General features: G+C 38.0%; 1 protein-coding gene across 7 annotated transcripts in view; it reads left to right on the top strand.

The window, feature by feature from the left end:
* The window catches only part of LOC143667399 (phospholipid-transporting ATPase ABCA3-like), a 324,917-nt gene extending 312,708 nt beyond the window's left edge, over positions 1–12,209 (top strand). For all 7 annotated transcript variants that reach the window (XM_077141587.1, XM_077141586.1, XM_077141582.1 and 4 more), the window contains 2 exons: positions 10,576–10,649; positions 12,041–12,209. In XM_077141587.1, coding sequence (XP_076997702.1) covers positions 10,576–10,649; positions 12,041–12,181 — 215 coding nt within the window. In that variant the 3' untranslated portion in view covers positions 12,182–12,209. The remainder of the gene's footprint in view (positions 1–10,575; positions 10,650–12,040) is intronic.
* Positions 12,210–12,420: the final 211 nt, after the last annotated feature.

Raw genomic sequence — 12,420 nt, 5'->3', positions numbered from 1 at the left:
GACCTATGTGTCCCACTGATTATCACTAGTAATATAAATTTGTCCTTGCAAGAAGTCCTTCAAAGTTAAGATTTGTGTACAAAGAGTGTTTAAGTCCAGGGTGCGGGGGAAAACTGCTATTTCATGCTATGAGCTATGTTTAAAAGGAAAGCATCAGCACTACCACAGCAACAGCAGAGGTAAATAATGGGGGGAGAGACATGAGTTAAGAGGTTTAGATTTCCTATTTGGTGAAGGTGTGTTTATTGGTTTTCCTTCTCTTGGGAACAATGAAATTATCCAAAATTGAGAGTGTTAATGGACTTTGGACACTATGCATGATCCCTGATGAATGCAGGTGGTTGAAGGAGGCACTGACTGAGAAGTAGATTGGCAAACGATGGTATATACTTATGAACAAATGTGCTGCTACAAAAAATGGATGAAGTCATGAACAAGCAATGATGTGAATGAATGTCTCCAGTATTTTAGAGCAGCTAGAAGTGAAAACTTAAAATTATGGAATCGTAACCCATGTCAAACTCTGAAATATGTTCTACAACTAATTGAGGTGCTGTGCTTTGAAATTTATTGCTTTTTTATGTATATATGTTATTTTTCACAAAAGAAAAGAAAGAAAGTCGATTGTGATGATAAAAAAAAAATATTTAAGCCTTCTGGCCTCCTATATTCTGAAGCAGCAAGAAGGAAAAATCCTAGAGGATCGTATAGCAACCCATGAAAAACTCTGGGATTTGTCCTGTAACTACTTGTTAAAGAGTGCTTTGAAGACTATTGCTTTTTCTTTCTCTGCTTTGTTTATATGTTATACAATTAAAAAGTCTTTAAAAAAAGTCACCTTTGGGGATTATTGGGGCTCTGGAGACCTTATGATTCTGAAAACTAGTGAATAAAGAGATGGTATCAATCACTTATCCTTAATTTTAGAGTAACTGAATACAATGAATGAGAGAAAGTTCTTTGCATATAGAAAATTTTGAGTTAATACATTATATACTTTTAATTCTAAAGAAATGATAGAATTAGAAAACTGTTTTGCAACCCATAGTAGCAATGCTCAAGGCAGCATACTGCCTGGTACTAAGGGACTGTGTCAGTCACTGCTATGATTTCAGGTATGATGGGAACAGTGGTGGTCATTTTTAATGTCTAAACTGCTAGAGTCTACAGAAAGGTTTCAAGCACCAGCAACTTTATTATAATTTGCCAAACTGTATATTTATGTTCCAGTTTTTATGCATTTGACATATTTCACAATAGAAAAAGTTTTACAAAAATATAATCGTGGGACTTCTGGAGAAGATGGCAGCTTAGTAAGACGCGCGGGTCTTAGTTCCTCCTCCAGAAAAGCAACTAAAGAAACAGAAACAATACGAAACAGCTCCCGGAGTCACGACAGAGACCAAAAAGACAGCGTACCCCATTCTGGAACAGCTGAACGGGCAGGGAGAATCTGCTGCAGTGAGATACCCGACAGGCGCGCGTTTTCCCAGCCGGGGCGGCTGGCGACTGGGGTCCCCTCCACGCACGTGGCTCCCCGGTCTGACTGGGAACGTTGGATAGCGGGGCCCTCCTGTCACACTTGGCGTTTCGGGCCAGCTGGGCAATTAGGACCGGCACTCTCCCAAGCCGCGGCAGCCAGCGGCCCCGGCCTCCATGCGCGGTTTCCCGGGCCGACTGCCGTGCAGACAGACGGGCGCCACGAGCGCCACCTACTGGGCAGGAAAAGAAAACAGAGCCCAGAGATTTCACAGAAAAACCTTTCAACCAGCTGGGTCCCACACCCAGGGAAATCTGATCAAATGCCCAGACACCAGCAGAAAATAATGGATGACACTCGGAAAATTGAAGATATGGCCCAGTCAAAGGAACAAACCAATAGTTCAAATGAGATACAGGAGCTGAGACAACTAATGCTGAATATACGAACAGAAATGGAAAAACTCTTCAAAAACCAAATCAATAAATTGAGGGAGGACATGAAGAAGACATGGGCTGAACAAAAAGAAGGAATAGAAAATCTGAAAAAACAAAGCACAGAACTTATGGGAGTGAAGGACAAAGAAGAAAAAATGGAAAAAACAATGGATACCTACAATGGTAGATCTAAAGAGACAGAAGCTACAATTAGTGAAATGGAGGATGGAACATCTGAATTCCAAAAACAAACAGAAACTATAGGGAAAAGAATGGAAAAACTTGAGCAGGGGATCAGGGAACTGAATGACAATATGAAGCGCACAAATATACGTGTTGTGGGTGTCCCAGAAGGAAAAGAGAAGGGAAAAGGAGGAGAAAAACTAATGGAAGAAATTATCACTGAAAATTTCCCAACTCTTATGAAAGACCTAAATTTACAGATCCAAGAAGTGCAGCGCACCCCAAAGAGAATAGACCCAAATAGGCGTTCTCCAAGACACTTACTAGTTAGAATGTCAGAGGTCAAAGAGAAAGAGAGGATCTTGAAAGCAGCAAGAGAAAAACAATCTGTCACATACAAGGGAAACCCAATAAGACGATGTGTAGATTTCTCAGCAGAAACCATGGAAGCTAGAAGACAGTGGGATGATATATTTAAATTACTAAAAGAGAAAAACTGCCAACCAAGACTCCTATATCCAGCAAAATTGTCCTTCAAAAATGAAGGAGAAATTAAAACATTTATAGACAAAAAGTCACTGAGAGAATTTGTGACCAAGAGACCAGCTCTGCAAGAAATACTAAAGGGAGCACTAGAGTCAGATACGAAAAGACAGAAGAGAGAGGTATGGAGTAAAGTGTAGAAAGAAGGAAAATCAGATATGATATATATAATACAAAAGGCAAAATGGTAGAGGAAAATATTATCCAAACAGTAATAATACTAAAAGTTAATGGACTGAATTTCCCAATCAAAAGACATAGAATGGCAGAATGGATTACGACCCAGCAATACCACTGCTAGGTATCTACTCAAGGGACTTAAGGGCAAAGACACAGACGGACATTTGCACACCAGTGTTTATAGCAGCATTATCTACAATTGCAAAGAGATGGAAACAGCCAAAATGTTCATCAACAGACGAGTGGCTAAACAAACTGTGGCGTATACCTACGATGGAATATTATGCAGCTTTAAGACAGACTAAACTTATGAAGCATGTAATAACATGGATGGACCTAGAGAACATTATGCTGAGTGAGTCTAGCCCAAAACTAAAGGACAAATACTGTAAGGTCCCACTGATGTGAACCGACATTTGAGAATCAGCTTGGAATATATCATTGGTAACAGAGACCAGCAGGAGTTAGAAACAGGGTAAGATAATGGGTAATTGGAGCTGAAGGGATACAGACTGTGCAACAGGACTAGATACAAAAACTCAAAAATGGACAGCACAATAATACCTAAGTGTAATGTAACTATGTTGGAACACTGAATGAAGCTGCACCTGAAATATGGTTTTTTGTTTGTTTGTTTGTGTGTTTGTATCTTTTGTTTTTGTTTTTTTTCTTTTTCCTTTATATATATATATTATTAGTATTATTATTTTAATTCTCTTCTCTATATTAACATTCTATATCTTTTTCTGCTGTTTTGCTAGTTCTTTTCCTAAATCGATGCAAATGTACTAAGAAATGATGATCATACATCTATGTGATGATACTAAGAATTACTGAGTGCATTTGTAGAATGGAATGATTTCTAAATGTTGTGTTAATTTCTTTTCTTTATTTTGATTAATAAAAAAATTAAAAAATATATATATATATATATAATCGTGGGATGGTGCAATGGTGGCTTAATGGCAGAATTCTCGCCTGCCATGTCAGAGACCCGGGTTCAATTCCCAGAGCCTGCTCATGCCAAAAAAAAAAAAAAAAAAAATATATATATATATATATATATATATATATATATATATATATATATATATATATATAAGCCTCATGGAGGTTGAGTATGGACTCATTATATTAAAAAATCACTTACTAATATTAACAATTTATTTAAAATATTTTAATAACTAATTCCATTTACAATCTCCAAGTGTCTAACAATAAATACAAATGCATCCTATCGATTAGGAATGGCTATGATAGTTTCAGAAGCTATAATATCTCATTCCTCCAGTGAACACTGTAAAGGGAATAAGAAAATATTTGTCTGGCATTTGTGCTTTATATACATGGATTTTCTCTTTCATTTAGGATGAAGTTTGCCTAGTTCTGAGAATAGTAGACTGCTCTCCCCTACACACACACACACACACACACACTGGTAGAAGAAACCACACCCAAATTGTTTGAGCATAGTCTAGAGACTATGTTTAGGAATAGAGTCTATATAAAATTAGGATTCATATAAGGCTCAGGTTTTGCAAAGTGAGCATCTACACTATCAGTTTTTGTATGCCTAAAACTAGTTAGTCGACTTCCGGAGAAGATGGCGGCTTAGTAAGATGCGCGGGTCTTAGTTCCTCCTCCAGAAAAGCAACTAAAGAAACAGAAACAATACGAAACAGCTCCCGGAGTCACGACAGAGACCAAAAAGACAGCATACCCCATTCTGGAACAGCTGAATGGGCAGGGAGAATCTGCTGCGGTGAGCTACCCGAGGGGTGCGCATTTTCCCGGCCGGGGCGGCTGGCGACTAGGGTCCCCTCCACGCACGTGGCTCCCCGGTCTGACTGGGAACGTTGGATAGCGGGGCCCTCCTGTCACGCTTGGCGTTTCGGGCCAGCTGGGCAATTAGGACCGGCACTCTCCCAAGCCGCGGCGGCCAGTGACCCCCACCTCCACGCGCGGTTTCCCGGGCGACTGCCTTGCAGACAGACGAGCGCCACGAGCGCCACCTACTGGGCAGGAAAAGAAAAACAGAGCCCAAAGATTTCACAGAAAAACCTTTCAACCAGCTGGGTCCCACACCCAGGGAAATCTGATCAAATGCCCAGACACCAGCAGAAAATAATGGATGACGCTTGGAAAATTGAAGATATGGCCCAGTCAAAGGAACAAACCAATAGTTCAAATGAGATACAGGAGCTGAGACAACTAATGCTGAATATACGAACAGAAATGGAAAAATTCTTCAAAAACCAAATCAATAAATTGAGGGAGGACATGAAGAAGACATGGGCTGAACAAAAAGAAGAAATAGAAAATCTGAAAAAACAAATCACAGAACTTATGGGAGTGAAGGACAAAGAAGAAAAAATGGAAAAAACAATGGATACCTACAATGGTAGATCTAAAGAGACAGAAGCTACAATTAGTGAAATGGAGGATGGAACATCTGAATTCCAAAAACAAACAGAAACTATAGGGAAAAGAATGGAAAAACTTGAGCAGGGGATCAGGGAACTGAATGACAATATGAAGCGCACAAATATACGTGTTGTGGGTGTCCCAGAAGGAAAAGAGAAGGGAAAAGGAGGAGAAAAACTAATGGAAGAAATTATCACTGAAAATTTCCCAACTCTTATGAAAGACCTAAATTTACAGATCCAAGAAGTGCAGCGCACCCCAAAGAGAATAGACCCAAATAGGCGTTCTCCAAGACACTTACTAGTTAGAATGTCAGAGGTCAAAGAGAAAGAGAGGATCTTGAAAGCAGCAAGAGAAAAACAATCTGTCACATACAAGGGAAACCCAATAAGACGATGTGTAGATTTCTCAGCAGAAACCATGGAAGCTAGAAGACAGTGGGATGATATATTTAAATTACTAAAAGAGAAAAACTGCCAACCAAGACTCCTATATCCAGCAAAATTGTCCTTCAAAAATGAAGGAGAAATTAAAACATTTATAGACAAAAAGTCACTGAGAGAATTTGTGACCAAGAGACCAGCTCTGCAAGAAATACTAAAGGGAGCACTAGAGTCAGATACGAAAAGACAGAAGAGAGAGGTATGGAGTAAAGTGTAGAAAGAAGGAAAATCAGATATGATATATATAATACAAAAGGCAAAATGGTAGAGGAAAATATTATCCAAACAGTAATAATACTAAAAGTTAATGGACTGAATTTCCCAATCAAAAGACATAGAATGGCAGAATGGATTACGACCCAGCAATACCACTGCTAGGTATCTACTCAAGGGACTTAAGGGCAAAGACACAGACGGACATTTGCACACCAGTGTTTATAGCAGCATTATCTACAATTGCAAAGAGATGGAAACAGCCAAAATGTTCATCAACAGACGAGTGGCTAAACAAACTGTGGCGTATACCTACGATGGAATATTATGCAGCTTTAAGACAGACTAAACTTATGAAGCATGTAATAACATGGATGGACCTAGAGAACATTATGCTGAGTGAGTCTAGCCCAAAACTAAAGGACAAATACTGTAAGGTCCCACTGATGTGAACCGACATTTGAGAATCAGCTTGGAATATATCATTGGTAACAGAGACCAGCAGGAGTTAGAAACAGGGTAAGATAATGGGTAATTGGAGCTGAAGGGATACAGACTGTGCAACAGGACTAGATACAAAAACTCAAAAATGGACAGCACAATAATACCTAAGTGTAATGTAACTATGTTGGAACACTGAATGAAGCTGCACCTGAAATATGGTTTTTTGTTTGTTTGTTTGTGTGTTTGTATCTTTTGTTTTTGTTTTTTTTCTTTTTCCTTTATATATATATATTATTAGTATTATTATTTTAATTCTCTTCTCTATATTAACATTCTATATCTTTTTCTGCGGTTTTGCTAGTTCTTTTCCTAAATCGATGCAAATGTACTAAGAAATGATGATCATACATCTATGTGATGATACTAAGAATTACTGAGTGCATTTGTAGAATGGAATGATTTCTAAATGTTGTGTTAATTTCTTTTCTTTATTTTGATTAATAAAAAAATTAAAAAATATATATATATATATATAATCGTGGGATGGTGCAATGGTGGCTTAATGGCAGAATTCTCGCCTGCCATGTCAGAGACCCGGGTTCAATTCCCAGAGCCTGCTCATGCCAAAAAAAAAAAAAAAAATATATATATATATATATATATATATATATATATATATATATATATATATATATATAAGCCTCATGGAGGTTGAGTATGGACTCATTATATTAAAAAATCACTTACTAATATTAACAATTTATTTAAAATATTTTAATAACTAATTCCATTTACAATCTCCAAGTGTCTAACAATAAATACAAATGCATCCTATCGATTAGGAATGGCTATGATAGTTTCAGAAGCTATAATATCTCATTCCTCCAGTGAACACTGTAAAGGGAATAAGAAAATATTTGTCTGGCATTTGTGCTTTATATACATGGATTTTCTCTTTCATTTAGGATGAAGTTTGCCTAGTTCTGAGAATAGTAGACTGCTCTCCCCTACACACACACACACACACACACACTGGTAGAAGAAACCACACCCAAATTGTTTGAGCATAGTCTAGAGACTATGTTTAGGAATAGAGTCTATATAAAATTAGGATTCATATAAGGCTCAGGTTTTGCAAAGTGAGCATCTACACTATCAGTTTTTGTATGCCTAAAACTAGTTAGTCGACTTCCGGAGAAGATGGCGGCTTAGTAAGATGCGCGGGTCTTAGTTCCTCCTCCAGAAAAGCAACTAAAGAAACAGAAACAATACGAAACAGCTCCCGGAGTCACGACAGAGACCAAAAAGACAGCATACCCCATTCTGGAACAGCTGAATGGGCAGGGAGAATCTGCTGCGGTGAGCTACCCGAGGGGTGCGCATTTTCCCGGCCGGGGCGGCTGGCGACTAGGGTCCCCTCCACGCACGTGGCTCCCCGGTCTGACTGGGAACGTTGGATAGCGGGGCCCTCCTGTCACGCTTGGCGTTTCGGGCCAGCTGGGCAATTAGGACCGGCACTCTCCCAAGCCGCGGCGGCCAGTGACCCCCACCTCCACGCGCGGTTTCCCGGGCGACTGCCTTGCAGACAGACGAGCGCCACGAGCGCCACCTACTGGGCAGGAAAAGAAAAACAGAGCCCAAAGATTTCACAGAAAAACCTTTCAACCAGCTGGGTCCCACACCCAGGGAAATCTGATCAAATGCCCAGACACCAGCAGAAAATAATGGATGACGCTTGGAAAATTGAAGATATGGCCCAGTCAAAGGAACAAACCAATAGTTCAAATGAGATACAGGAGCTGAGACAACTAATGCTGAATATACGAACAGAAATGGAAAAATTCTTCAAAAACCAAATCAATAAATTGAGGGAGGACATGAAGAAGACATGGGCTGAACAAAAAGAAGAAATAGAAAATCTGAAAAAACAAATCACAGAACTTATGGGAGTGAAGGACAAAGAAGAAAAAATGGAAAAAACAATGGATACCTACAATGGTAGATCTAAAGAGACAGAAGCTACAATTAGTGAAATGGAGGATGGAACATCTGAATTCCAAAAACAAACAGAAACTATAGGGAAAAGAATGGAAAAACTTGAGCAGGGGATCAGGGAACTGAATGACAATATGAAGCGCACAAATATACGTGTTGTGGGTGTCCCAGAAGGAAAAGAGAAGGGAAAAGGAGGAGAAAAACTAATGGAAGAAATTATCACTGAAAATTTCCCAACTCTTATGAAAGACCTAAATTTACAGATCCAAGAAGTGCAGCGCACCCCAAAGAGAATAGACCCAAATAGGCGTTCTCCAAGACACTTACTAGTTAGAATGTCAGAGGTCAAAGAGAAAGAGAGGATCTTGAAAGCAGCAAGAGAAAAACAATCTGTCACATACAAGGGAAACCCAATAAGACGATGTGTAGATTTCTCAGCAGAAACCATGGAAGCTAGAAGACAGTGGGATGATATATTTAAATTACTAAAAGAGAAAAACTGCCAACCAAGACTCCTATATCCAGCAAAATTGTCCTTCAAAAATGAAGGAGAAATTAAAACATTTATAGACAAAAAGTCACTGAGAGAATTTGTGACCAAGAGACCAGCTCTGCAAGAAATACTAAAGGGAGCACTAGAGTCAGATACGAAAAGACAGAAGAGAGAGGTATGGAGTAAAGTGTAGAAAGAAGGAAAATCAGATATGATATATATAATACAAAAGGCAAAATGGTAGAGGAAAATATTATCCAAACAGTAATAATACTAAAAGTTAATGGACTGAATTTCCCAATCAAAAGACATAGAATGGCAGAATGGATTACGACCCAGCAATACCACTGCTAGGTATCTACTCAAGGGACTTAAGGGCAAAGACACAGACGGACATTTGCACACCAGTGTTTATAGCAGCATTATCTACAATTGCAAAGAGATGGAAACAGCCAAAATGTTCATCAACAGACGAGTGGCTAAACAAACTGTGGCGTATACCTACGATGGAATATTATGCAGCTTTAAGACAGACTAAACTTATGAAGCATGTAATAACATGGATGGACCTAGAGAACATTATGCTGAGTGAGTCTAGCCCAAAACTAAAGGACAAATACTGTAAGGTCCCACTGATGTGAACCGACATTTGAGAATCAGCTTGGAATATATCATTGGTAACAGAGACCAGCAGGAGTTAGAAACAGGGTAAGATAATGGGTAATTGGAGCTGAAGGGATACAGACTGTGCAACAGGACTAGATACAAAAACTCAAAAATGGACAGCACAATAATACCTAAGTGTAATGTAACTATGTTGGAACACTGAATGAAGCTGCACCTGAAATATGGTTTTTTGTTTGTTTGTTTGTGTGTTTGTATCTTTTGTTTTTGTTTTTTTTCTTTTTCCTTTATATATATATATTATTAGTATTATTATTTTAATTCTCTTCTCTATATTAACATTCTATATCTTTTTCTGCTGTTTTGCTAGTTCTTTTCCTAAATCGATGCAAATGTACTAAGAAATGATGATCATACATCTATGTGATGATACTAAGAATTACTGAGTGCATTTGTAGAATGGAATGATTTCTAAATGTTATGTTAATTTCTTTTCTTTTTTTTGATTAATAAAAAAATTTAAAAAAAAAAAAAACTCAGAAATGGACAGCACAATACTACCCAATTGTAATGCAATTATGTTAAAACACTGAATGAAGCTGCATGTGAGGTACAGGTTTGTTTTTTTTTTCTTTTTCTTTCTATTATTATTTTAATTCTTATTCTGTTGTCTTTTTATTTCTTTTTCTAAATCGATGCAAATGTACTAAGAAATGTTGAATATGCAACTATGTGATGTTATTAAGAATTACTGATTGTACATGTAGAATGGAATGATTTCTAATTGTTTTGTTAATTCTTTTTTTAATTAATAAAAAAAATAAATTTAAAAAAAAAAAAAAAAACTAGTTAGTCTATCCTCTGCGGTTTTTACAAACTGTAGGCAATAACACCATGTTTCAGCCAGAAGTAAATCAGTGAAATAGTTAACAAGCTAATGTATACCAAAGAGAATGGGCTTTTGGATTACATTATCTTCTGCATTAACTACATGTATTCTCTCTTCCTTTAGTTTGGATAATTGGAATAGGAATTACTTAGAAATTTTTTCAAACTCTGTCAAAAGTACGGGGCCACGCTCCATATAACTTACCTGCCACATCTTTCTTTTCTTAGGTAACATCATTAACCAGGAACATGAAGGGATTATTGACTACTACATTCCCAGCAAGGAAATTAGCTGGGGAAAGGTAATTGTAAAAATCATACCCTTACAACATTATAGTTAGTAGAGGACTGATAGGAAACATTGTAATGCAAGTACATGGAATAGAATTCTGACATTGGAGGAGTAGCAGAACCTTTGGGTTACTTTTCTTTAAAAAAAACATTTTTATTGTGAAATAGAACATATATACAAAAAAAGCAATAACATCAAAGTACAGTGTAACAAGTAGTTATAGAATAGATTTCAGAGATTGGTATGGGTTACTGTTCCATAATTTTAGGTTTTTCCTTCTGGCTGCTCCAAGACACTGGAGACTGAAAGAAATAGCAATATAATGATTCAGCAGCCATACTCACTTGTTAAATCCTATCTTCTCTGTTATAACTTCTCCTTCTCCTTTTGATCCTTCTCACAATCTTTAGGGGTATTTCAGCTCTGCCCATTCTTACTTTTTCATGTTGGAAAGTGATGTTGTTAATATGGGGTAAGGGCATGGAACTAGTTGATGTTCTGGAGAGGCTGTCCTCTCTGCATTTCAGGACTTATCTGGCCTAGGAACTGAACTGGAGGTCATAGGTTTCTGGAAAGGAATCTTAGTATGTGAAACTTTTGTAGAATCTCAGATAGAGCCCTAAGTGTTCTTTAGGGTAAACAGGAATGGTTTTGGTTGAGGTTTGGCAAACCATGCTAATTAGCAATATCTAGCTGAAGCTTGTATAAGAGTAGCCTCCAGAATAGCCTCGCGATTCTGTTTGAACTCTTAGCCTTATTTCGTTACATTCCTTTTTCCTCCTTTGATCAGGAAGGCACTGTCAATCCCATAGTGCCAGGGTCAGGCTCATCCCTGGGAGCCAAGTCCCATGTTGCCAAGGAGACGTCCACCCTTGAATGTCATGTCCCACGTAGAAGGAAGAGTAATGGTTTTCCTTGCAGTGTTGGGCTTAGAGATTGAGAGAGGCCATATCTGAGCAACAAAACAGGTGCTCTGGAGGCTTAGCACTCTGCTACAGGAATAAGCTTTACAAAAGCAAGCCTCCAGATCAAGGGTATGACATATTGACTTGGGAGTCCCTAATATTTGAGACAGTATCAGGGGTTTCCCCAGTGGTAAAACTTAATAGTTCCGTATTTTTTCTCCCATCCCTCAAGGGTGGGTTACTTTTTAAAGGCCCCTAAATTTAATTGTTTGAGACTTTTGCCTCACTAGTCTATTATCATTCCATGCCAATTAAGAGAATGAGGATTGAAAACTGCCTCCCCTGTCTTTTCAGTCTTTTCCTCCTACTTTCTCACCTCCCCCTACTGTATCTTTTTTCCCTAAACATAAACCTGGCAGGAGTAGTGGAATGATGGGATGGGAAAAGTTTCATCTAGAGGGATTGCAATGAATAATTCCATTTTTTTCTTTTAAAGGTTTTTAATATTTTGGAGGAAGCTAAAGTGCTATTCAATTTAGAAGACTATTCAATCAGTCAGATAACACTGGAACAAGTCTTTTTGACATTTGCTAATATTGATAAAGCAGAAAATGATAAGGAAATAAAGCTGCTATGAGATTCAGTTCCAATCACTGATCCTATGTCTCTTTGATTGCTGCCTACACCTGGATACATAAAGGGACATTTCTACGTGTGTATATCTTGGTGTGTGGGCATGTGTGTGTGTGTGTGTGTGTACACATATATGTACATATATACATATATATTCTCCCAAATAGGAAAGTTCATCACCATCTTTGAAGATTAAGGTGAGTGATCTGTTGTCAAGCACTGTGAAAGGTCTGAGATTTTACC

Source organism: Tamandua tetradactyla, chromosome 23 (genome assembly GCF_023851605.1).
Source record: "Tamandua tetradactyla isolate mTamTet1 chromosome 23, mTamTet1.pri, whole genome shotgun sequence".
Taxonomy (NCBI): domain Eukaryota; kingdom Metazoa; phylum Chordata; class Mammalia; order Pilosa; family Myrmecophagidae; genus Tamandua; species Tamandua tetradactyla.
Note: the sequence above shows the minus strand (reverse complement) of the source record. Positions and strands in the feature narration are given on the sequence as shown.